Genomic DNA, 27,974 nt, shown 5'->3' with positions numbered 1-27,974 from the left:
CATAAACACCTTTTACAAGTCAAAATTTGCCTTTTTTTCTCACAGTACTTTGACAGCACGAGGAGAAACTGACTTCTAATTATTTTATAATCACAAGAACTCTTGCAAATCCTATAGAATCTAACGCTTCTTGTTTTACTTCTTTTTTACATTTGTACTCTCTTTGTAGATAACCTTGTGTTTTTAAGGGGAAAACGTGTGCTGATGTTAGGATTGGGGGGGGGGGGGGCGGTGAAGCTGAGGGGCAAGGTTTGTCCCCTGCAGGTCCGCCCCTGCTATAATATTTGGTCAAACATTTTTGCGCGTAAAAACCTCAGATAGAATTTGGACATCTTCGTTCTCGAGAAACAAACATTAAATCCGCTCTCCTGCTATTAACGCTGACTCTGGATCAGTTTTTACAGCGCGGTTTGTAGTCCTGCAGCGTTAGCCGTGAGCAGAAACCGACCCAGGATCAGAAATCTGCAACAGCCGCTGAACACTTCCCCTTCAGCTTAAAACCAACCTGTTGGTGCCACAGAGGAGTGGCGAGGGCTGGGTGTGGAGAGACTAGAAGCTGCTCCTCCGTCACGTTCTCCGGGACAGACATACCCTCGCTGCTAGAATAAACTGGGCAAAGGTAAGTTTAAAACTATTAATTTGCTCGGTAAAATCATTATTTTAATTTGCTCTTTCGCTTTAAACGTTTCCAACAAGTTTTCCACAACGCTCACTTTTCCGGAAAGTTTACACTTTTCCGGAAAGTTTATCATTTGAGGCATTTCTACAGTAATTTGAGAGGAAACTCGACTACGGCTTTACGTGCAGAATATTTTCCTAAATCTATATTTTTTTCAATAATCTACTTATCAAGTTGAAATGATACAACACAGCATTACATTCACAGACCGTGTGTGTTTTAAAAGCGAAAAAAACTTTAGCAACCATGTTTATACCTATCAGACCAGACGCACGCGCCCACTGAGCAACACGCTCACGCGCTCCCATGATGAAAGCAGAGGGAAAACAGAAGCTGAGTTTTTACCTTTGAGCTCTGTCATGTACTCATTAGACTGGCTCACTAAATACAACCGAGACAGATATGCTTAAAAATACTGTGTGTGTGTGTGTGTGTGTGTGTGTGTGTGTGTGTGTGTGTGTGTGTGTGTGTGGAACAGGTCAGCTGATAAGAGGAGAAGTGGTAGCTTCTGTTTGTAGAGTGCCACAGGGGTAAAGTGGGACAAGGACAGGGAACAGGAGCCGTCAGTGGGCTGGCCCCATTAACATTGTCCTGATAAGACGTTTTAACTGTTGATTACATCAAATTAAAAATATAAACTTGACTGGTTATCAGAATTTTGCCATAGCTTGATTTACAAATCTTTTAACTTCAACAAAAGCTGTGGCTCCTTCAGCAGCAGCGAGCTTCAGGCTGTAACATAATCAAGTATAATGACTTAGGCAGGCCGTTTGTGTATTTATTAGTTTTTCAAATAGTTTTTTTTCTCCATTCACCTAGTCAAGAAGTTAGGTGTTTTTCTTTTTATTTATTTTGTACTTCACATTGGCTAAATGTCCTGCCCAAGACTGAGAGAGAAACCAAAAAAAAAAAAAAAGAAAAATCAAACTTTCTGTCATACTTTGGCCCATAGCGAACTGAGAGAGAGGAGCAGTCAGAGCATGTTCCATAGGACAATGTTTACAGTTCAGGTTGGAGGAAAAATACAGAATAATCTGATTTATTTTAAATTAATTTTACAAAATACCAGCTGACATCTTCTACCTTCCTGCACGTTACCTGAGACTTGGTATTGTTGCATCCCTGCTCCCAGCTCTAATCACGAAAACAAAATGTGTGTTGAGCTATTAAGCAAAGAAAATGATGTTCTTGAACCTAGGCGGGCTCTGAAGCAACCAAGGTTTGTGTGAACATGCCTTTAGGCTCATACACCAAACTTAGAAATATCCAAAAGTAAGACTCAGTAATTAAAGTTTGGTTTAAAGTATTTGTGTCTGTGTCGACATATATTCATGTAAAGCCTAAAACCTCCTGAAGTAGCAGATAAATGTGCAGTCAAAGAACAGAGCTGTCTTTCCTTCCTCGGGTTAGACAAAGTTAGCTCTGTCCTCCTCAGAGGCGAACTGAGACAAACACTCAGGAGAAAGAGGAGCTTGACTGTCCCCTCCTCACCTTTCGCTGTGTCACTTTGTTCGCAAACATAAATTTAGAAACCTGAACGAGGAGACATTGATTTTTATACCAGCATCATGGCCGTGACCTTCACCGCTTAGTTTAACCTTCTCAAGCAGGGATGGCAGAGCTGGACTTCTTTAGGGTTTAACAACAAATGATCAGAAATACAGTTTATTAGTGTTTGGGAGGTTTTTGGGAAGAATAGATGATGGGCGTTTCCTTCATCCTTTTATTTTCTGACTAGGCACATTCTGTCTGAGACTTGTGGTTACCGAGTGTGACTCATGGTTTGAGTATGCTGCTCCCTCGTGCTCTCCATGTCCCTCCTCCTTCCCTCCCATTTCCCAACAGCTTTCTTCCTCATCTTCCCTCCTGTCTCCTTCCCGAGACTGGAATTCTTCCTCCCGTTACACTCCATCCCTTCTCCACCACTGTCGTAACTCCTGAGTCTTCTCGCAAATGTCCTTTCCTCCTTCCCTTTGTTTACCAACATCCCATCATGACGCGTCTTCCTTTCTACATGTGTTGTTTTTTCGTCCCCACATCAATGGAGGTAACACTTTGCACCATCTGCTGGAACTTATCGTTGGACCAAGATAATCTGCAGCCAACGTGAGAAGTTCTAAAGTCTCTTGTTCGATTTTTTTAGGAACATATCAGGTCACATCCTGTTTTATAGTAAGAAAATCCCTGATTCCTGACTTGAGGAATTTTCTTGAAAGAACATCAAGGAATGCTTCGTGAGCTCGTGCTGTGCTGAGTCTGTTTGATCCATGATGCAGACTTTCCTGTGTGTGCCGGCCCCTCCCTATGTTTATGTTTATGTTTCTTTATTTGGCAGACGCTTTTATCCAAAGCGACTTACAATTTATAACCTATAGGGCATGTTGTGATCTGTGGGGAAACCGGAGTACCCGGAGGAAACCCACGCATGCATGGGGACTCCACACAGAAAGGCCGCAGCCGAGTTTCGAACCTGCAACCTTCGTGCTGCGAGGCAACAGTGCTAACCACTGCGTCACCATGCAGCCCTCCCTAATAACATGTTACGCACTGGAATGCATTGGAGCTAATTCAGGAAACAGAAGATGCCTTTGAGAATAGGCAGCTGTCTGCCTGGTGGAGAAGCACGAACACGTGTATCTAACATTCAGACATGTGGGTGCGTGCAGATAGTCTACACATGCCAAACTAACGAGCTATCATGCAATGTAGTGAATGCCATATGATACTATTTTCATCTACAAACTAAATGTGTCAAGTAGGTTCTTTCTAGGGATTAGCGTCTCAAATTGAAGTTTACTCAATAATAACTTGTAAACTTGCTCTCACCTACACTAGCACAAGACCGCTTCCCATTCTGGTCTGAAAACACCCTGTGTGGTGGACCAGAGGTTGCAGGGAAGCCTGTGTTTGCTATTTCTAAAGCCAGTCCTTCACTGTGCTTCAGCTAAACAAACTTCAAAAGGCACTGGCGATGAGTTTCTAAAATCTTGCATGTCTGGAACCCATTTTGAAAATGTCTCATTTAGTTTCTGCAAGTCAGAAGTGCAAAAAATGTAAGAGAGGATTGGGAGGGGTGGTTGAGGACCTAAAACATAAATTGAGACATATTTAAGACACTACGTTCACACAGCAGTCCTTGATGCTCAATTCAGAATTTTTTTTTTTTTTGTAATTCAGATTTTTTTGTGTGGCTGTTCTAGGGCTGGGCGATAAATCGAAAATTTATCGTTATCAAAATTTCTGACTCTTATTGAGATCATTTTTCCCATGCACATACCTGTAGTTATCGTCCAGTTATTGTTATCGAGGTGTAATCCTCAATTTATCGTGATATTAATTTTAGGCCATATCGCCCAGCCGTAGGCTGGTCACACTATGACTGAAATGTAACATTGAAATCTCTCCAGCGTGAACGCTCCACAGCACCAAAGCGACCCGCATGCGCAGAAGACAAGAAGTCACCATCAGTGGAGTTGAAACCAGGAGAGGCAGAGTTGTGATGTGAAAGTTTTCACTGACAGTTTATCCACAGGATCAGGATCACACCTGTTAATTCTTCTGTTTTGGGCTGTAAACTTTTTTAAAAACTGTAAACTTTTTTACTTCTTGTTCCCACTGTCTTCCTGAATTATTATTCACAGAAAATGTTCCAGTATTAATTCATTCACAGAGAATCCCCCTCTCACGGAGATGATGGGCTTTTGCCAGCAGTGTAAACGTAGCCATAGCGACACCACCACGATGACATATAACCTTTTTGATGTGTGTGGGCTACCGTAGATGCAATACCTACTCTGAATATGTTACGCTAAAGAATAAAAAAAATTCCAACGTCGGGTTTTTTAAGCAGTGGCCCTAGTTTGTGTGTACTATATGAACAGAAGTCACTGGCCTCACCTCACCAACACATTTACTTGAATTGTAGTTTTGCAGTCGGCAAACGAAACTGTCAGCAAGGTAAAAAAAAAAACCTTTTCTGTGTTATAAAAAGAACTAAAAATGGAATTTGAATTGTAGTTGCTGTCTGTTCCTTGAAAGGATTTTCCATTAGATGTGGTGTTTCTTTGGGTTTTCCGATGTTGTGAGGTCAGGGCCTGTCATGTTATTCCACACCAAATCAATTTTTTTTTCATTATGCACTAAGGTACCGCCATAATGGAATAGAAAAAGGCTCAAAGTGTGGCAACAAAGATGAAAACATACCTTTGCTCAAAATATCCTAAGTGCCTTTTAATCCTGTACAAAAAAAAAACTAAACAAAACTTCACATTTGGCCCAATGACGTCAGGTAGTCAAAGTTCTTCCAATGAACCAAACCCGACCACTAAACATAGGAGAAGGGATTTGTCCCGCCTCAGAAACAGTTTCCACTGCTCCTCAGACCAGGGACCTCATTCATCTAACATTCGTAGAAATTAGGGATGTACAGTATTCTACAAATCAAGACAAACCATAGCAGTAGCGAAGGATTTTGTTTGCTCTGCAGGCCAGTTTGGTCTAGCCACTCTTCACCATAGCATCAGCAGGTCTACCATCGGCACAACTATTTAAAGTCAGGCCAATCTCGGCGCTCTTTGTTTATAGAGAGACATTGAGTAGGCTTAGCACCAGAGCTGTGAAGGAGAAAAACTACAAACATGGCTGAAACGGCTTTAGCATTTACTTTGGACAATTTAGAATTGAGTTTTTCTTCAAGACATGAGCATATCGAGGGACCTAAGCCCCCTTCAGACAGGCCATAAAAAACGGAAATGTTCCGGACTCTGTCCGTAAGACCTTTTTGTCTAAATACAAACATCCGGATAACGTTTTCCGTAATTTAACCGGACGACGCCCCTAGTAACAGGTCCAGACTTGTTACGGACAAGGTGGCTGCTTCAGACTGGTGAGGTCGAGTTCCAGACAGGGAGGAGGGGGAGGGGACCGGGGGACGCTGTGCGCACCTAGATAGCCTGCTGCTGTAGCATGCGGCGAACCATGGCAGCTCGCCTCCTACGGTACCGTCTAGACGCGCGACAGAGCGCTTCACACCGCTTCAGTGATTCCTTTAACCATTGAGCTTCATCATCCCGGTCTCTTATGCATCTTCGTGTGCGCAGAATTATGCTTAACATAAGTCCGATCCCCCCCCTCAGATATCTGGAACTTTTCCCTGCTGTGTGAAGGCAGCCGAAAGGACAAGTTCCGGTACAAAAGTGGTGTGTCTGATAACACAGTTCCAGTTAAAAACCGGATTGAATTGTCCACACATATTCCAGAATGTCTATCTGAAAAGGGCTTTACTTAAGTCCTTTATCTGAAACAGGATGTGTTTGCTTTGTAATCTTCTAAGATGATGTGCGATGAACTGCCCAGTTGATTAATTTCTATAGCGATGAATAGGTCTTGTTGTTCATTGCTCTGATTGGTCCTAGCTCTGCCCAATTGTGTACAGTTTCTAAGACAATCATAGACTTTGCCCCACGACTGAGCTCTTGTCTATGGGTAGTTGCCAGACTATATATTTACTTTATTTTGTATCAAAAATCTTTTTCATATGCTTGTAACTGTTTGTGTTTTAACTTTGAGTCTGCAGTCTGTTTAGTGTGAGCTAGCACGGACAGTAAAGATCAGCAGAGGAGCACCTAAAAGGCATTCATAGCCTTCATGACCAGCAGTGCAAAGAAATAAGTTCAAATGTAACCAGATGACAAAGAAGAGCATGAGCAACAAGTCTGGCTTTATGTTGGCATCGTCAGCTAATTTAAACATGTTTATATAAACGTATTGTTTTGATTAGAGCCACGACCTTATAACCCAGTTAGAAGTTGGTGGTTTGCTTCGGCATGCCCTGTAATCTGACTTCAGACAAATAGAGAAGCTGAAGATGACTATGAGCTTGAGCAAAAATGTGAGAGCCTGCAATCCTGAATGTTTGTAATGTGAGGGGGAAAAGAGGGGAACAGGCTGAATAAAAGGAGAAAGGTCATGAATGTACACAAGTGCTTCAGGACAGGGGACCGATAAAGGAAACGTCTTTAAAAAGAACAGCCGGGTTTCAGTATTTTATAATAAAAAGGAAGCTACCAGTGGGAGGAGATGGCAAGAGACAAGAAGTGGATAACCACTCCTAAACACAGAGAGAGAAAGGGAAGAGGGCTGAAAACAAAAACCAGTCAGAGATTGGCAGAGAAGCATGACAAAGCCAGAACAGACCACTCTTTATTATGGCCACAGGCGAGCTGGACTGCAGCTCTGCGGGAGAGTTTCAGCTATAAGGATAAAAACAAACCTCCCTTCTGATTTAGATTTTGGGACATCAACAGTGGCCTGGCAATATTTGGATAAAGTTATATAAAGCAAAACACTAGACCCTAATGTGAATTATTCACTCACCAGCAGCTTTTGGAGGCTATTTAAAGTCATAAAATAGATGCTTTGTGCATTTTTGCCCTTTGGAAGGTTTTGTTAGCCTGGCAAATCATCCTAAAATGTAAATATACAGTCTGGCCTCAACCCATAGACATAACTCAGTCTTGGGCAGAATCTATGGTTGTCTTTCAATCAGTCTCTGCATGCTATTGGACCATTTCAAATGGCACTGTTCCTGAGCCGATGCCATCTTTGCAGTTTTTCTCCATTGCAGCTCTAGTGCTAAGCCCACCCAGCAGTAGCTCAGGAGGTAGAGTGGGTTGCAGCAATCAGAAGGTTGTAGGTTAAATCTTGGCTCCTGGCAGAGAATGCTGCTGTTGTGTCCTTGGGCAAGACACCTAACACACCTTGCCTGCTGGTGGTGGTCGGAGTGACTGGTGGCACCTGTGTTTGGCAGTCTTGCTTCCGTCAGTGTGCCCCAGGGCAGCTGTAGCTAAATTGTATGTCATCATCACCAGGGTGTGAATGGGTGGATGATTGTGTTGTAAAGTGCCTTGGGGGGTTGTAGAACCCTAAGAAGGTGCTATACAAATACAGGCCCCTAAAGGTTGGTTTATGCTTGACGCGTCCGCGAGGTCCGTACGGTTCCGCGCGGAAAAGTTGCGTCATTTTGCGTCATTTTAACAACCACGCCCCTCCACCGCGTCTCCGCACGGCCCAAGATTTCCGCAACGCACACCTCGGAAAATTTCTAACCACGCGGACGGTCGGACGCGGAAAAACATGGCGGACCGGCACGGCAGAGGTTCGTAAATACAGACATTTGTATGATTCAGCTCTCAAAGATCACCGTGATCAACATGTTGTTAATAATTCTTGGAGAGAAATAGCTCGCACTGTCGGAAAAGACGAGAACGCTGTTAAAAATGCTGAAATGTCATGTTGTAAACAGTAATTTCTACTTCTACTATGGTGTAGTGTTGGATGCATGCTGTAGAGCTCCATGCTGCCCCGTTCAGTTTGGGAGAATATTGGCTCACCGCAGAGACGAGCCGCACAAACCATAAACACTGCGAGTTGTGAAGTGCGTTCCAGCCGCGAGCCGCATCACCGCGCGGAAAGTGAATGCGTCAAACATAAACCAAGCTTTACCGTTTCCCAACATCCCCCTACAGACATGGAGTGCTGTGATTGGTCCAGCCTAAAACTGTTTGGTCCAGTGGCTAGAATGGAGCATAGACTGACCTGCAGACCAAATTCTTTTGCTATTGCTGCGGTTTATCTAGATTTCTAGGCAATGTTTTGTAGCAAAAGCAAGAAATTCTGGATGGATTGTTGGCTTTTCCTGTGACACCTCACTGGTCACTCCACCCGCTCCACTGTCAACAGCCATCTTTTCAGTTGTAGCATGTTACGTTTGATGGCATCGGGGTTTGATTACCTGTGGCATAATTTCAACAGTTTTTACCCACAAACCTGAATTTGCATTCACAGCAGCAAAGACTTCAAAGTGTTAGAAATGAGCTATATTCATAAGACTTTGCACTCAGCTTTTAGAGTCATACACAAAAACCATCCTAACCTGCATAATTTCTCAGACTCTCATATGAACGCAGAATTATGTGAGCGAAGCTTTTATTGACAGACAAAAGGGAATGTCTGCTGGGAGCTTCAATCATGGAGAACTTGGGTGGAAACAATGGAGCCCCAGGTGAACATGGTTGTGTGATTAGGTGCAGAGCAGAGAGACATGAAAACAGATCAGGGACTTGGATCATGACAGCTGAATGGCATCCTCATGTCTAAATGCTTGATACACATATCAGCACAACAAGATTTACTCAGCAGGTTCCTGTACTTATACCTTTGCATAAACAATGATTTGAATCCTCTCTTTCAGCCCTACCTCACAATAATATTTACTTTAGAATATGATCTTCCCTGTGGAGGAGGGGAGAAGCCAGGTTGCTCTCCCTTTTTCTAACCTCTATTTAAACTCAAAACTGTCTCACCTTCTTCACAGCTATCTCTCCACCCCCCCCCCCCCCCCACCCCACCCTTCTGTTTTTGTCTTCTTTTTTCCTCTTCTCTCTCACGGGGTTAAACCTTCCTAAACCAGTCTCTGGCCTGGTTCCCATACTCTACATTCCCCATGCTTCGCCTGAGGTTGCTGTGGGGAGGGATCAGGAGAAAAGTACTCATCCTGTTGTTTTCTTCTTCTCATGTTCCCAAACTCGAAGCAGCAGCTGAGGAAAGGAGAGGCCCTGTTCAATAAAAACCTTTACTGGCTTAAAGGTCAACTTGAGTTTCCATCTCACTTTCGAATGCTATGTATGTGATTATTTTAGATCAGAGGTAATCCTGCTACACGTTCAGTAGGTGTTTTTCTTTATCCAGATCAACATTTGGGCCTCTCTATTCCAGTTTAACCTGTTTTCCTTGTTGCATGAACATTGCCTCTGGTGCATCACACTGAGGTCTGAGGCATGTGGAGCTTCCGTGACTTTGTCTCTTACCTACTTTCTACTTGTGTGATAAAGATGTCCAAAACACCGCAGTGATGACAGATTCCTGGTAAAGGTCTATGGGGAGCCTAAGTCTCCCTTATGGGTCCTCAGAAAAACTAAAAGATGATATGCAAGTCAATGAGGCTAAAAGAGCTAGTTTCTAATCTGCTTTGCCTTCAATTTAAACGAAAAGTAGTGGTGTGTGTTTCAACCACGCCAGTCACCAACTTTGAGATTCATCAACTATTTAAAATTCGTAATTCCTGACCACAAATCAGACGTCGGTATGTTGCTAATATGTCACCACAGAATCCCCTATGTCAGCTTAGCTGCTACTTTCCACATGGCCTGATTTTGGGTGGTTCTTTCCTCCTGGATGAAGGAGTTAAAATTAGCTAAACTTAGTTATTTTCCCTCTGCTTTCTCCGCGTCCGGTTCAATTACCTCAATTTGGTGATGCACATTTGTAGTCCTGGACATATTTTCAAACACAATTTAAATAAATTTTTGTCCCTGTTCAAAAATAAGCGCTTTCTTGGCATCTGAATGTGTCTTAAAAATTCTTGGGCATCAGGCGAAATCCATTGCACATAACAAGTGGAATTAGAAAATAGTTTTTTAGCCCCATTGACTTGCTTTCATTTTTAGTTCTTCCGGTCCGGAAGTAGATAGGCGTGACTTAGGCTCTCTATTCAGCCCTTTTTTATGTTGATTTTATTTCCCTGCTTTTATTGGTCATTTTATCCCTTGTTTTATCCATTTGTTTCTACTTTAATGTTTTACCCTCTTTGCACTATTTTAATTGCTTTTATTATCTGTTTATTCATTGTGATTTACATTTCTCTATGTTCTTATGCACCTTGAGCTCCCTGACAGGGGGAAGGCGCTTTATAAATAAAGATTTGATTGATTGATTGATTGATTGATTAGGCTTTCTATAGTGTGATTGATTGATTGATTGATTGATTAGGCTTTCTATAGTGGCAGTGCTGTTGCTGGTATGGAGCTCCGGGAATTGATGTCATTTCTCCCGGCATGCAACAGTTCAAATCGAATGGCCCCCATCTTGGCAGGCAGTTGCCTGCAGTTAGGCTGTTATTTGCAGAAAACCCAAACTAGAAACGGGAAATATGGGCGATACCTGTTGTGTCCCAGGATGCCATAACAGATGCAGATAAGGGAAGAGCCGAAATCCCCAAGAACCGGAACACAGCAAATATTGGATCATCGCAATAAAACGTGCTAGTGACCAGGCTAAAATGAAACTGTGGGATCCCAGGAGCAAAAGTTTTTGCTTACACAGCGACCACTTCATATCAGGAAGTTAAATCAGTGTTTCCTCAACTGTATAGGGTATTTATTTGAAATGCTTTTATTACAATTCTTGGTGGGCTTCCTAAACTTATTTTGACGCGACTTTTTCTGTCTTGTTGCTCATAGCAACAAGTAAAATCACGTAAAACTTTGCCTAATCATTTGTGATTTCTGCATGCTGTTTACGTAACCCTGATTGATTCCATTTTTATCCTTCCTGGCTTTTGTATGTTCTTAGCGATGCTTCGGAGTAGAACAAGGGAAAACTAATAAGGAAATGTTAAATGTCAAGGTCTCTCTAATCAGGTAAAAGGTTAGCTCCGACAGCTTCTGGAGTTTTAAAAAGTATCCCAGGGGCTTGGTAAGGGTTGGAGGTGTTTAGTCTATTTAATTTCGGAGTACATAAAACTATATCTTCTGTTTTAAAATGTGAAGTAAACTCAGACGGAGTAAAATCTATGCCAGTCCCATTCATTTTGTTTACTTTGATGCCTGCCAGCATGGCGCCTACGCTCTGAGAACCACGTGATGTCCAGAGCTCTATTGACCCTTTGCACCTTCGTCACCTGATCACATGGGTCCACCATGTTGGATGGTAAAAACATAGTAAACAGAGTGCGAAAGGAGCATTGAACAAAAGAGCACCTGAGATTTTTATTTATTTATTTTTTTTAGTTTTGGGGTTTTTTTTTTTTGCAATGTTTAGCATGGCTTTAACTAGGTCAAGCCCAGTTCAGTTATCGGAAGAAGCAATGCACCTAGTTGGATCAACAGTGAATTTCGGGAGTATTGAACAGTGAGGAAAAGTGGCGACCAAGGTTGTTTATTTAGTCAGTTTAGCCTGGTTTCTACTGGTTCAAGTTCAGTTCACTTGTGGGAAGATTTTTTGCACCTAGGTGGGGTTTATAGAGAGAGGTGTTTACAAAAGTTAAGTGTTGGCTAGCTTACAAACGTTAGCTTATGTTCTCCTTGATGGTGTTCACTAATGACAACAAGTTACCGACTTTGCCAGATTTCACTTTGCTGGGTTTATAACATTATGTTAAAACAGCACTTCATTTTACACTGAAGCCAATAAAAAAATAAATAAATAAAAATAACACGTCCAGATCCTTACCAGGGTCACTGGCGGGGTCACCAGGACCAGCTGCTACCCTGACACCAGGACGAGATAAGATATCTCATAACACTCATCATGCTAAATAAGTAACATTGCAACAATATTGTTATAAACGATTATCTCTAATTTCACTATAGTGGAAGGTAACACACATCCTCCATGGTGAAATACAGGATAATCAATACTACATAAGTAATATAAACACATCACATTTATCCTTTCAAGTCCATCACAGTTTGTCCATGTCTTCTGATAATTGTTCTTACCCAGATAAACATGTTCGCTGCAATTCTGAAAATACTTTAAGGGCTGCTACTCATCTCATCGATCACTGCAGTTTATTCCCGATTTTGATCTCCATCAAAATTATTTTTTTAAAAAGGGCAAGTTGAGTTTACACCCTTGTCTGTTAAGTTTGCTGTGTGGTTGGCTGCACTATTTTCATTTTACTGTAAAATCAACTAAATAAAAGCAATAAAAGCTACTAACTGGCTTGTTTTGACTAACTTCAATAGAGTTTAAATGTGTGTAAACAGTCTTTCTACTGTGGCTGAGTCCCATGAGCGGCATGACGTCAGGTGCAAAGGTCAATGTTACATGTCTCTTTCATTTTCTTGTGTGTGCATTTCTAATGGCTCCTCCCTGTGATGTGCTCAGAGTGGAAAAGTGCTGTAAGTGGAAAATCACCATTGTGTTGCTGGTAGGTGTGACACCTCCCTGTTCTCATGGTGCCGTTGCTGGTGCTGCTCCAGCATGGCAACCAAAAACAGCAGGAGCACAAAGGTGCTTGGATAATGTGTCTAAAAGGATCAAAGCTCTCAGGAAATGGATTTGTTTTTCAAGGGAGATACGTGTTGTTACTCTGTTATGTGCTTAGTCATCACCCAGCAGTGGGAAGTTTCAGCACTTAGAGAGCAAATCTCACCGATCTACTGGAGAAAATGAGATTAAAATACCATTTCAGACAAGAAAGGGTGGATGCAATAACGTTGTGACGGAGTGTGGTTTAATACGGGGTTCATGCTGAAGGTTAGAGAAGAGGCAGCGTGATGCTGTTAGAGAGATTAAAGAATCCATCTGAGGCTTTCATCATTGTGACTGAAGATTAGCTCAACTTTCTGTGTGTGTGTGTGTGTGTGTGTGTGTGTGTGTGTGTGTGTGTGTGTGTGTGTGTGTGTGTGTGTGTGTGTGTGTGTGTGTGTGTGTGTGTGTGATATTGGCTCAGAGTTACTTTGGGAGAATGTTTTGTTTATAATGACAGCATTTTGTAACAGATCAATCTACATATTACGCAGAGACACCAAAGATTTCTGGATTTTTCTTTTATTAGAGAGAAACTATTTGGCTTTTTTAAACTTGGGTTGCAGCGATGAACCGGTGTGACTACTAACAACTGTGTGAAACACTGCAGTTAATTCAGTGTTAACACTTCAATAACTCTGGGGAAAAAAATGTTGGAACCAAAGACAAGTGTGTCTAGAACGGATGCACATGGATCGTGGCAGAAGCAGTCAACCACCAGGACTACTCTATCCACCTAGGAAGTGCTAAAAGTCTCTTGTGTGGGAATATTTTAGATTCCCAAGGATATTAAAGGTGAAATTCAGCAAAGCTCCATTCTCCATGAGAGCATGGCAGATTTTTGTTCAATGAACATAATACGAGAAGATGGTGGGAAAGAGGTAAAATACAGGAGTTTCCTGACCAAAACGGGAGGCTTAACAGTTAAGGTTCTGAGTTGTAAACATGGATTACCGTAAAATGTTTCTAGGCAAGACAAGGAAGCGTATTTATATAGCACATTTCAAACACAGGGCAATGCAGTGTGCTTTACAATTAGCATGAAATGGCACAACAACAAACGTGAGAACACAAATTAAAATATACACAAATAAAATTATTATTTAGAGCTAAAAACAAAAGACAGACTTAAGGTTGAGCAATTACATCACAGATTACAGTGGAGACGATTCAGCATAAGAAACAAATCATTCAAAGGCTGATGAGCACATGATGGTTTTCAGTTTTGATTTAAACAACACTAGAGTTGGGGCAGATCTGAGGTCCTGGGAAAGTTGATCCCATATGTGAGCAGCATAGTAGCTAAAAGTATCTTAACCCTGTTTGCTTCTGACCCGAGGTTCTACCAGCTGATTGTTACCTAAAGTTCTCAGAGCCCTATTGGGTGAATATACAGGAAAGAGATCTGGGGCCTCATTTATCAAGCTTGCTTACGCACAAAACGGGGTCGGAAAACTGCGTAAGCAACTTTCCACGCAAACTTTGGAATTTATGAAAGAAAACTTAGAGGAAAAATGTGCGCAGCTTTAAGTTGACTAAGGACCTGGCTTACGCACATTTTGGACATGGAGAGGACCTGCAGTGCTGCTGCTGAGAAGGATAAAATTATGAAATCCTGCAGCATTATCACTTGTACTGCTTCGGTTTCACACAGAACAAGACCCCCACGTGCGCACACACACACACACACACACACACACACATGCACGCACACTCACACACACGCGCGCACACACACACATGCACGCACACACACACGCGCGCGCACACACACATGCACGCACACTCACACGCGCGCGCGCACACACACACACACACACATGCGCGCACACTCTCTCACACACACACAGCCTGAAGCGCAGAATACGGAATGCAGAATATCAGCAGGGGGACAGATTGAGACAGAATGTCATGCGTCTGTGACGGTGTGTGTCCTGTCACTGTGACCCGATTGATCATGCGCCCTGGCTACTTGGACAAGAGAGATCTCCGTTTGGCTGACTGGTTAGCGCACGTGACTTTCACCTGGGAGTCCGGGTATCGAATCAATCAATCAATCAATCAATCAAAGCTTTATTTATAAAGCGCCTTCCGCAACCCTGTCAGGAAGCCCAAAGCGCTGAACATGGTACAGTTGTAAGTAATTATACTGAATAAATCAACAATAAAAGAAATTCAAATTACAAATTACAAAATACAAAATGGAAATAACAAGATCGATGAAACATTCCGGTAAAATACAAATGTGTGAAACACAATTGGATTGAGTGGATGGATTGAGTGTACCAATGAAAACTGTGGAATGGATTCAACATAATAGAGGGCCATAATCAAACATGTTCTGGAAACGCCAAGCGGAGGAGGTGTGTTTTTAGGTGATTCTTAAAGACTGGCAGAGAAGGGGACAGCCTAACTGAGGGTGGCAACTGGTTCCAGAGTAACAGTGCTAGGACTGAGAAAGCCCGGTCCCCACGGGTACGACACCTAGACCGAGGGACAGCGAGCAGGCCTTGGTCAGAGGAGCGCAGAGCGCGTGATGGGGAATGTCTGTTCAGGAGTGTGGCCAGATAGGGGGGAGCACCACCCTGGAAGAAATGATAAACAAAGACGAGTATTTTGAATTGTGAGCGATAGGAAATCGGAAGCCAGTGCAGGGAGGCCAGAACTGGACTGATGTGGTCCCGTTTCCTGGTCCCAGTCAGGAACCTGGCAGCGCTGTTCTGCACAACCTGTAGGCGACGCAGTGTTGACTGACACAACCCTGCGTATAGAGAGCTGCAGTAGTCAAGCCGAGAAATTACAAAGGCATGCAGTACCCGCTCCAGGTGGGCTCTCGATAGCATATGCTTGATTTTAGCAAGGCGTCTCAGGTGAATGAAACTGGACCGGATCACAGAATTGATGTGAGCATCAAATTTAAGTCCTACATCAAGTTTCACCCCCAAACTGGTAACAACTGGTTTTGAGTATGGAGAAAGAGGGCCAAGATCAGCATAACGATCCACATTCCTGCTGTTGGGGTGAAAAACAATGAGCTCTGTCTTTCCCTCATTCAGATGTAGATAGTTGGACATTAGCCAAGACTTCACCTCATTAACACAGGAGACAAAGGACTGAATAGAGTGACCTTTCTCCTGACACAACGGAGAGTAAATCTGGCAATCGTCAGCATACAGATGGAATGATAGGCCATGTTTACGAAAGATTGACCCCAGAGGTAGCAGATAAATGGCAAACAAAAGTGGACCAAGGATCGACCCCTGCGGGACCCCCCACCGGAGCCCCTCCCAAGAAGAAAAAACATCACCCAGTTTAACACAGAATGTCCTGTTTTGGAGATACGATCTAAACCAGTCCAGAGCTGACCCTTTGATCCCAACCCATCGTTCCAAGCGATCGAGTAGAATCACGTGGTCAACTGTGTCGAAGGCTGCTTTCAGGTCTAATAACAGAAGCAGCACAGATGTTCCCTGATCTAGTGATAGATAGATGTCATTTAGGACCCTCAGTAGAGCAGACTCTGTGCTATGGCCAGACCTGAACCCTGATTGGAAAACCTCAAACAGATCAGAGTCAGCTAAATGTGAGACCAGCTGCTGATAAACGACTTTCTCAAGCAGTTTAGATGTAAAGGGCAGGGTAGAGATAGGCCTGTAATTTTCGATCACAGAGACATCAGCACCAGGTTTCTTCAGGGTCGGCCGAATAACTGCTGCTTTCAAAGCAGCTGGGACCACACCTGTGCTGAGGCTCCCATTGATAATCTGACCAAGTGAAGGGCCAAGGCACGGACAGGCAGCCTTCCAGAGACGAGGCGGTAGAACATCAAGTGGAGAGCCAGATGGCTTCTGCCTCGCAACTAGCTTACTCAGCTCAGAGTATGAAACTGTATTGAGGGAGCTCAGGGTGGGTGGTGATGGAGGAACTGGAACAGGGTCAACAGAGTTACCAGAAATGACTGCTCTAATGCCCGACACTTTATCAACAAAGAATTTGTGAAAAGCTTCAGAGTTTCCAGCAGCTGTAGGAGACATGGTGCTAGGCTCCTGATACACCAGAACTGAGTTTAGCGTTTTGAAGAGAATCTTAGGATTATTGGAGTTTGTCTCAATGATGTATGCAAAATAGGCCATTCTGGCGGCCCTCACTGCATCCTGATAAGCAACCAGAGATGCTCTGAACAACTCACGCGAGACCTGTAGGCCATCCTTTTTCCACTTTCTCTCAGAGGATCTACACGCCCGCCTACAAGCCCGTGTGACATCAGAGAGCCAAGGCTCCCTCCTAGGCCAAGACTTGCAAAGCTTGAGAGGGGCAACCACGTCCAGGACCTGATTACAAAGTACATCAAAGTGTTGTGAATAGTGATCAACGTTAGATGGATCAGGGTTAAAGGTCTCTAACCTTACAGACATACAGTCCACAAACTTTGAAATTGTTTCTGCATCCAGGGCTCTGAACCTAGTAGCTGGAGCTTCACACACAGGGACAGGTAATGGCAACGTAACATCACAGAGTATTGGAGAGTGGTCAGAGAACACAGGAGGCAAAGTCACAAGGTTCATGATGGGTAGACCATAAGAGATAACCAGGTCCAGGGTGTGACCCCTGGCATGAGTTGGGGATGATACCCATTGAGTTAGATTGAATGACTCTAGCAAATTAAAAAAACCTTTATCAAGCACATTATCAGGACAGCAGATATGGATGTTAAAATCACCAAAAAATAGGACATAATCATATTTTAGGATGCAGTCTGCCACAAGATCACAGAAATCATTAAGGAAGTTAGAGTCAGTCTTTGGAGGCCGATAAATCAGCACAACGAGCAGGCGGGGGGAGATGCACAGTTCAAATAAGCACAGTTAAAAGGAAGAAAATGACATGGTGGGTGTAAGCTGTTTACAAGGAAAGCTGGATTTAAAAACAACAACCAGCCCTCCACCTCTGCCCCGTGACCCCGAATCCTAATTGGAGCATTTTTTTATATCCGCTACAGATCTCTCTGAGGAATTCACAACATTGACGGCTTCAGCAACGCTGTGCCACTCCGTGGATCTTCTCTTATTTGTTTTGCAAAAGCACTTCCTTTCATTTCTCCACCTCACCCACAAGTACCTCAATTTCTGCTTCTGTGAAATAGCGCTTCCTTGATCTGCCTCGATCTACAGTCACTAGGGCTGTAGCGAAGCCTCGATGACGTCGACGGCTCGATTCTAAAAATTCGTCGACGTCAGATCCGGTAGTCGACGCACCGCGCCCACTTGTTGCATCCCCAGGAGTTTGTAAATAGAGGAGGAATCTGCCTGTGTTTCCTCTAGTTCGCCCTCTTCTCCGCCTTCACTAACATCTCCGCCAAATACCGAAGACCCGGAACAACGTCCGTCCGCTACTAGGTTCCTTTCCTGTTTTGCCCGCCTTCGTTTCCCGGCAACGGACAACAACTTCCGGGGTCAAATGCGCTGCTCCGTCTCTATAGCAGATGCAGAAAATCACCGGGAGCGTTTCTCCCTTCATAAAGGAGCTTCTTTCAGACATTAGGAGAGCTGTTTTGGTGGTAGCAGTCTCTCCTCCATGCTGGTCTGTTTGCTGCTGGGTGTTTTTGGTTTATTTAAACTTTGTAACTTGAACTTAACGTTGGTAAAGCTACTGTTAGCATTTTCGCTAACAGCTTCTTGCGTTTGGATAAGCTGTTACGTTTTGGTTTAGAGTTCATCTTTTTTCAATCCAATTTTATTTATAAAGCGCATTCACAAGGCATTACAACCAAACAAGGCGCTGTACACTAGAAATGTTGGTTAATTAAACAAGCGATATTTAAACATGTTGAACACATAAAAAATAATTTGTGGTGCAGATCTCCCTTTTATTACATTTAGAGTGTTGTGGGTTTTCGGTTTAGTTTAAAATATCACCTTGAGTTTGGTTTAACTGCCCAGTTTAGAGTTTGGAACTTTGGAGATTCTTATTTTGGTCCAAAACCCAGTAATCTTTGCCCAGCGGGACATCCCTAGTTATCTGTACTTTTGTTTTAATTCCCCACAGGCAGAATTAGTTTTATTACTCCCAACCTGTGGATGGAAAGATTTTTTTTTGTAGTTGTAAATAAACCTGATCATCGTTTTAACTTTTAAATCCCACATTATTGTCCCTTCCTTTTTGCACACGAGCCAAACTCCCCAGGAAGAGTCGTAACACCACTCGCCTCACGCACATAAGTGACCAAAACAAAGCAGCATGGAGACACTCCGTCTTCTACCACCTCTCAGGCAGCAGCCTGCACTCCCAAGTTCTACACGTCACCAGAACATAACCAACCAACACAATAAAAGCAGTGTTATACAAAATGGAAGGCCTGTAGTGTTTATTCTCTTACAGTAACCATTTATCAGTTTTTTGGAGGAATTTATTAGAGATTTTTTGGTTTTTATTAACTGTGCAATAGAAAAATAATCATTAGATTAATTGTATAAATAGTCATTAGAATAGTCGACTATTCGATAAAATAATCGTCAGAATAATCGTTTTAAAAATAATCGTTTACCCCCAGCCCTAACAGTCACCATCGTCATTGGCGGAGCGCTGCAACAGTCGGCTTATGTATATGCATGAGATCCACAAGGCACTTTACACTGACTATTTATGGCAGTAAGTGGGCGTGGTGAAGACGGGATGTGACTCAAAAGCAGCTGAGAAACTTTCTAGATAGTATCTGATTTATGAAGCAGAGATTGCGTGCAGCTGTGCGCACCCCATGTTTGATAGATCACAAACCTACTTGGTGAAAGTATTTTTTTTCTGAGCTTAAGTACGGTTTTAGTAAGGATTCCACGCAATGTTTGATAAATGAGACCCCTGGCATGTACTTTTGGTCCCATGTCCTTGAGTGATTTATTAACTAGGAGCACTTTGAAATCTATTATGTGGTTTACTGGTAACTAGTGTAATCTAAGAACAGGAGGGATGTGCTCTGTTCTCTTAGTTCTTATGAGATTCTGGGTCATCGGTCCAGAGAAGCTCAAGTTGCAAATGCTGTATTCTGCCCACAAGGAGCGGAGGGGGCTGAGAGAGTATTCGTTCTCCCTGTAAAAGGTCATTTTAGACCCTATTGGCTCAAGATCATGAATTACAACTATGCCAAATTTACTTAGTGTTCCTTTAAACTGTCCAGTTTCTTTGCATCTGCTTGGTGAACCTTAAAGGGTTTTCACTAAAGGAGTATTTATCCATTGGTTTGATTTTGAATCTTCTTCTATGGTATCTGTCAAGAAGAGTGGAGGATCACTTTATGTTCCTCATAACCTTGTTTACTGTATGAACAGCCAAGTTAGTTACATGTAACTATAAAACCATGTAGCTCAGTGACATCATGCATCACTCACCGGCTGATTGCGGAAAGCCACTACGAACATAAAGCTCTCTCAACAGGATCCAACCTGATTTGGTCTGTGACAGCATATGGCGGAGGGAGTTTGGCATTTTTTCCATGAGTAAAGAAATACAGACGATTAAAATGTCCTTTAACTTACATTACTGAAATTCTAACACCTACTATATTGCCGTAATGTTTACATTGTCTCGATTACCAACATTTAGATCTAACTTAACCACTCCATCTCTTTTCCCACAGCTTCAGACCTAATGATGTCAAAGATCGGCACTTTGGTGTTTATGACATGTGAGTAAAAGTCAAGTTTTTTCATACAATCTTTTTTTCTTCAAAGACTAAGAAATCGGTTGATGAAGACACGAAAAAACTAAAGTGGATTGATAAGTCATGGAGCTTTCAAATTAAGGAAATTAACAGACTCGTTTTGAGGACCTGGAAAAACTATCCATTTTATCTGGTGTTCACTAAAAAACTACGGTATCCCTAATGTGACAAATTAGATGATATCTTGTGAACAGGGAAAACTATTTGGTACAAAATATTTTTTCATGCATGCAAGAAACTATTTTTCTCTTTTGCTTTTGTTTCATCTGGGTCTGCATATTTGTGGTTAAATGTTGAATATGGAACAGTTTATTAAAAAGCTATATTTAAAAAAAATGAAAAAACATCCCCACATGTTTAAAAATCAGCGAAAGACCCTTTTATTTAAAGATGCTTTTATCTAAATCTTTTATTTTCTTATTTTTAACTTTCATCTGTTTATGAAATTTTGTATTTTTATGACTTTTTTTCTGAAATTAATCTGTTTCTGTTTTGAGATCATTATGATTTTATGACTTTGTTTTATTTTGCTTTGATCTATGTGAAGTACTTTGTGATTCTATGTCTGTGACAAGTGCTATATAAATAAAATTTACTTACTTGGACATCATGGTGAGGCCACCACCATGCTTCACTGTTGGAATGCTCTTTGCCTGGTTTCCTCTAAACATGACGCCTGGCACCCACTCCAAAAAGTTCAATCTTTGTCTCATCAGACCAGACGTTTTTGTTTTTAGACTGAGAATCCTGCAGGTGCCTTTAGATAAACCCCAGGCAAGTGTCTCAGCGTTTTGTGTGAATCGTGTGGGTAAAGATATTTCCATGAGTGCAAAATGCCATCTGTTAAAAATCTCTGTAGTAGAGCAGAAATGACCTGAATCCCCATCTCACCACGTTGACATGTCTCCGTTTGTCTCCTTACAGTCGTGTCAGTAATGTTTGCAGAAGCAGAACCCGGTAAGAACCTCACAGGATTTGATACATGTTGACCACATTTTAGTCTTTAATGATGTCACTTGTTCACACGTTGATGCCACTGAGAGTTTTCTATTTAACTCAGCGTGTTTCTTTTCCCACAGTGGAAGAGGACCCTTTTACCTTTGGTAATCCTCTGTTCTCTCATCTTTTTGGATTTATGTAGAAGTTCTATCATTGTTTGTGAACATGAAGTTTCTTATGTTCATTTTGAAGCCATGTTTTAATATCCACCACCAAATCAGGCATTAGTTTTGGTTTCAGTTTCTCGTTGCTTTCATGTTTAAGGGCTGCTTTGTTAATGGTGACTAAATCTAAATCATTGTGTGTTTGAGCAGACTACCACCAACTGCGTGTTGGAGGTCTGATCCTGGCTGCTGTCCTCTGTCTCATCGGCATCACAATCCTGCTAAGTAAGAAACACAAACACACACACACATACACACCAGATGTAAAGATAAATGATCATCTTTGTTTCTGTAGGTGGCCACTGCAGGTGCAAGTTCAACCAGGGCAAGAGGTGAGGCTCTCAGCAGAAAAATTAAATTATATTTATAAAATTAATCTGGACATTTCAAAATAAGAGCATATATACAAAATTTAATGGGCTCTGCTCTCTTTTCAGAAGGAGAACAGGAAGCAATGCTCAGCAGATGCTCACTGACCAGGGTAACATAAACACACAGCTTTTACCTAACCTTCCTTCAACAGATTATATTTAAACATCTCTATGGTTGAAACTCCAAATGACTCCCAAAACATCAAGGTCGTTTTGACTAATGTGGTTAAACCAACCAAAGCTTTTCTCCATAAAATTAAATGCTGGATGGCAAACAGTTGTCTCCAGTTAAATAATGAAAGACAGAGGTTATTCTTTTTGGTTTGTCAAGAGTCACCAAACAGTACATGTCCATGAACATGCCAAGAACCTTGGGGTAATTTTTGACTCTAATCTAACTGTCCAAAAACAAACTGTAGTTTTCTTTCATTTAAGGATAGTGGCCAAAATTAAACTATTACTTTCTCTCCAAATCTTGAAAACAGTCACTACAGCTCGTATTTCCTCCTAGCTTGATTGTTGCAACTCCCTGTATTTTGGTCTGTCTCAGTGTGCTCTGACGCGTCTACAGTTGGTGCAGAATGCTGCAGCTAGACTGATAACAGAATGAAAAGAGCGCATCAGTCCCATCATTATGTCTCTGAAATGGCTCCCAGTTAATTATCGCATTGAATTAAAATGTACTGTATTCGTTTTTGACTCGGCTCCCCTGTACATTTTCGAACGCCTTTCCCCGTGTAATGATGTTTTCACATCTAGGTCAACTCAGTCCGGTCTTGATAGCGTATGTTGTGTTCACATCTGGGTAGCCTGCTTTTAAATTATTTATTTTTGCGTTCAGCTGCCCCCCCCCCCCCCCCCCCACCCCCACCCCTTTTTTTAGACCTCCTACACGGCGGTCTGGCTGGGGCTGCGGTGACCCAACACACCCACCGCCGAATAAGATTCACACCTTCCTTTAGGGGGAGCCTCTGGTTGGCAAATAGAATCAACCTGCAGGGGCTTCTCGAATGCGCTATTCACTCTGGATACTGTCGAGTGAACATCTCCTCTGTTGCTCCAGCTCTCTCTCTCTCTCACGAAGACTGTGTGTGTTCTGTGAAGAGAGAGGGAGAGCTGCCGAGGCTGAAGCTGTGCAGCATGAGGACTAACTGCTGTGAAGAGCACCCACAGCACTCTCAATGGGAGAGAGAGCAGAAACAATATCAGAGCCAGAGTTTCCAAAAGTAACATTGCTCACAGCCGTCTTTGTTTACATAAGAGAGACACCACGGACTTCTCTGCCATCTTTTGCCCCACCCATGTGTTCAGAGGTCTCCATGTTCTTGTGAAGGCTGTGTGAACAAAACCTGGCGGTGTGTAACTGGGCCGACGCTACCAGGACTGGACTGGGCCAACCATAGTATACCGTGTCTTAAATCTGAAAATTAACTACTCTTAACCACGGTATGAATTCCAGGGGAGCAAAGGGGAGCCTGACTCTCCTGTTAGGGTGACAGGCTCAGAAGATCTAGTTTCTACCTATATTACATCAATTATATCAGGAGTGGGGAACCCTGGTCCTCAAGGGCCGGTATCCTGCACGTCTTTGCTCCAACACTTCTGATTCAGTGGTTGATTCACCTGTTCAGCTGCTCATCAAGCTCTGCAGAAGCCTGTTAATCACCTGCTGATTGAAATCGGGTGTGTTGAAGCAGGGTTGAAACTAGGGCTGGGCGATATGGCAAAAATAGAATATCACAATTTTTCCAATATTTTATCACGATTTCGATTTTATCACGATTTTTTTTTCCATGAATAGCATAACTTCAATTGCGTATTAAAGAAGAGAAATATTGAACAAACAAACATTTATTCATATTAGGGATAATCAGCACAGTGCTAACACACTTATATTTTAAATTCACACCAGAGATGATAAAAGCCCTGAGAGAAACAATTACAAAAATCAGTTTTTTTCGTTTTTCAAGTAACTTAACATAAATTAAAATCGTAAACATATTTAAAGTGCAAACATGTCAATTGCAAACGTATTGTGCAAACATTAACTTGTTCAAAATACTATGTAGCTCCCAGTTGCTCATGTAGTGGATAGTTAAGCTCAAATACGGCTCTGATGTGAGGCTGGACCAGAGATCGCTTGTGGTAGCAAATAACTGCGCATTCTGAATATTTTCTGCAACTCTCACTTTGCATTCAGCGTACATGTGTGGAATGGCGGTGTTCGAAAAATACTTGCGGCTGGAAAACTCGTAGCGTGGATCCAATGTTTTTATCATTTTCTTAAATCCCACTCCTACTGTTTGCACGGGACACAAATCTTTAACCAAGTGGTACGTCACAGCATCTGTCCCGCTGCTCCATCGTCTGCTGTCTCTGTCGTAGGGAGTGAGTTTTGTGAGTGTTTCTGTTAGCATTTGCTGCCTGGAAGAAGCACTAGCCGCTGCAGCCGCAGGCTTTTTAGCTTTAGCTGCCAGCTGGCTCTCATTGTATTGTTTGGGATGCCTTCTTTTCAAGTGATTAAACAAGTTTGTGGTGTTGCCATCACTTGCCTTGATGCTCTCCTTGCAAATGACGTTTCGCTGCTCTTTGTCATCTGGTGAAAAGCCAAACCAGTTCCATATAATGGACGAGGCGTTCCTCTTCGGAACGAAAACCTCGTTGTCGCTCAGACAGCCGCGGCCGAAGCCATGTTTGTTCCCACACAGGTGAAAACAAGCGGGGCACTAATATATTACTATGACTCACTCTGATTGGTTAAGGGTCAAACAAAGGCGTGTCATTCGCCTGGGGTAAGTTCCCTTTTCATTCAGAGGCAGAATTTCAACAGCAGAGCTGTGAATCGTGATAAAAAGGTCTCTCAAAAATGACAGACCGTCAGATGTGTAGATCGTAAAACGGTCTAAAATCGTCATATCGCCCAGCCCTAGTTGAAACTAAAATATGCTGGATAGTGGCCCTCGATGGACCAGGGTTCCCCACCCCTGAATTATATGGACCCTGCGCATGGCCACAGTAACATTCTGAAAGTGGTGCCACAAAATATTATAATCAACACAGGATCGTTCATTCTACTCATAAAACTTTCTTTTAGTCATAATCGACACGCTCTGCTACTGCAGCGCTCATCACCTGTGGTCCGGTGACTCACTGCCGTGGCTTGCGCAGCACGCTCTCCGCTACTATATAGATGCCTTTAATCGGCTTAGTTCAAAAGTAACTCATGAGGTGAAAAAGTAGCAAGGTAAAATAGACCCCCACAGCACCACCATCACCATGGTTGCCTACTGTTGTGACTTAAATGAAGATCAGATCACATTTTATGGCCAATATGTGCAGAAATCCATATATATCCAAAGGATTCACATACTTATTTCTTACAACTGTAAATAAAATTGATTTGATTTGATTTGACATTGACCTTTAAACAGATTGTATTTGTGCAGGTAGAATTTATATTTCAACAAAACAATTCTCAAAATTAAATATAATAAAACAACTAATTTTAATTAGAATCCAATGTAACTGCGTTTGTAGATTATAGTATTTTAGACGATCGTGTCGGGTGGAAAATGCGTACGTCTCATCTCCCTGCTGGCACGCTGCCACAGTCCAAAGTTATATTTACACTCCATCTGTTTCATCATGAACAGCCTCCTGTTACACACACAGAGAATGGAAGGCGTTCATAAACGTGGACTGAAATGCTGCCGACCTCACTGTTCACCAGCTGGTGGGAAGCTGGGAGTCCATCAGGCAGAGAAGGAGGAAGGAGTGGACCAGCCGTGTTAGAGGGAGTCACAGATTTAGTTGTATAGCGACTTCCTCAAGATTAAAATCACAAGGTGCTTCACAAGCACAATAAAAAAAGTTTGAAGCAAAAAACAAGGGAGTTTGAAAATGTACAGAACTGATGGAAACAGCAGCATGAACAAAAGCTAGTGATGGAGACAATGGGATGAACAGGAGGTCACAGCTGGTGAGCTTTCCGCTGCTTTTTAAAGGAGACCACTGAGTCCACTGATCTCAGGCTCAGGGGGAGAGAGTTCCAGAGTCTGGGGGCTACAGCAGCAAATGATCTGTCACCTTTGGTCTTTAGCCTGGCGCGCTGCACAACCAGTAGGCTTTGGTCACTGGACCTCAGGGACCTGCTGGGGTTGTAGGGAGTGAGAAGATCACCAACGTATGATGTGCTTGTCCGTGTAAGGCCCAAAAACCAGAAATCAATTCTGAACCGAAAACCAAAAATGAGGACACCAAGGCCGTAAACCGAAATGCTGGCATTGCAATAAATAAATACAAAACTATGAAAATATTTATTTAGCACTGACATAACAATGCACAATATAAATTAAAACTCAAAATAAATTGTTTCACTTGACCCCACGCGTGTACATTAAATAATGTTTCCATAAAATTCATTTTTGTTCACGAATTCAGAAGATTCTAAGATATTAAAATCATAATTGCTGCTTTTTCAGACTTCGAGTACACCGCCATGTTGGTTTTCTGTTTACTAAATGTGTGCACCACATTGGTCTAAATTAACAATCACATGAGAGCTGCTTCACTATATTCTCGTTAAGCTCAAAACAAACTAGTCTCAAATGACAACAAAGATCATAATAAAATAGCATTACTAAAAGGGAAAAAACTTCTTTGGAAATCAGTACAAATTTACTATTTATGAAGCAAAGGGCAAGTCGCTACAAGAGATCAGAAGGAGACGAAAGAAAAACGGGGATCACCTGTTGGCCTATTTTGGCCATGTGATTTAGGTCTTACAATTGAAAACTGAAAATGCACTTTATGGTAATTTTTGGTCAGAAATTTTCAGTGGCCGATTTTTTGATGTATCCTTAGTTTCAAGTTATTTCAATGACTATTCTTGCGCTTTCTGTTAATACCATGGAGGTACGAACAAGTGGATGGATTTTCCACTAATTATAAATAATAGATTCCCCAAGACAGACCCCTGAGGGACTGGATTAGAAACCATGTATTTGTAAATCCCATTGCAGCAGTTGTACAGTATAAATTTTGACTTTATAAACTAAACTGAGACATGGCTGACTTTATAAATGATGGGATTGGACAAAAGGCTAAATTGAGGCATAACCAAAGAATTATTATTTTCCTTTCTTTTTAAGACTTTTCATGTCTGTCTGACTTGTTTTCAGGTCGCGCGTGTGACTGCTAGAAACCAGTGATTACACCAACTTCCCAAACCTCCAACCAACAGAAACCATCCAGCAGTGGGATTTGTTACCGCAGAAGAGATGTTACTGTTGTTGTTATTTAGACAGATTAACAGAATGTGCACCAGAGTTTAGGTGTGAATCTTATCGCCTGATAACTGAACTACTGATGAGCTGCTTGCACCTCCACACACACAAATATAACTGTACGTGAGCTTGTCCCACTTTCATTTCACTCACTTAAACCCTCAAACCAAAAGTTGTGAAATGCTGTTTGTGTTAGTAGACTTAACTGACTGAAGTGAAAGTGATTTAATTCAGTAATAATCACAAGTGATCACCAAAAGGATTGTAATACTGTAGGTAATGTCTGGCATCACTTCTGTTTTTTGTTTGCTGTATGTGTAAGGTACATGTGGTTGTAGATATTGGTCTTCTGTTAGCTTAACCCCCATTGATGTTTTCATGTCTAATCTATGAATCTGTGTCATCATAAGTCATTAGTGCTTCTGCTTAGGAGTGTTGTAGATTGTACTGTTCAGAGTCATCTATTTTCAGTTTATATAAAACATCTGTTTTAAAAACATGTGTGTTCTTGTATTTACTACAAACAGAGGACCATCATGAGGTTTTAACCAACAGTGAGGTTGTTTTTCAAAGTAAGGGCATTTTTGTGTTCCTCACTTTTTAAAATGTCTACTAGTTGGTTTTAGAGGTATGGTGTGAAATAAGTTTTAGTTAAGGTTAGGATTAGGA

At 42.1% G+C, this 27,974-nt stretch overlaps 1 protein-coding gene across 1 annotated transcript; it reads left to right on the top strand.

Annotated features, from left to right (window-relative positions):
* The first annotated feature begins 424 nt into the window (after window positions 1-424).
* LOC107378962 (phospholemman) lies at window positions 425-27,804 on the top strand. Its single transcript, XM_015949481.3, has 8 exons — window positions 425-619; window positions 20,403-20,450; window positions 21,411-21,443; window positions 21,566-21,589; window positions 21,800-21,874; window positions 21,945-21,981; window positions 22,087-22,130; window positions 27,201-27,804. Exons 2-8 carry the CDS (start codon window positions 20,414-20,416, stop codon window positions 27,218-27,220), a joined length of 270 nt encoding a protein of 89 aa, XP_015804967.1. The 5' UTR covers window positions 425-619; window positions 20,403-20,413; the 3' UTR covers window positions 27,221-27,804.
* The last annotated feature ends 170 nt before the right edge of the window (window positions 27,805-27,974 follow it).

Source organism: Nothobranchius furzeri, chromosome 5 (assembly GCF_043380555.1).
Source record: "Nothobranchius furzeri strain GRZ-AD chromosome 5, NfurGRZ-RIMD1, whole genome shotgun sequence".
Classification (NCBI taxonomy): Eukaryota; Metazoa; Chordata; class Actinopteri; order Cyprinodontiformes; family Nothobranchiidae; genus Nothobranchius; species Nothobranchius furzeri.
The sequence above is the reverse complement of the archived record's forward strand: the minus strand, read 5'-3'. Positions and strand labels throughout refer to the sequence as shown.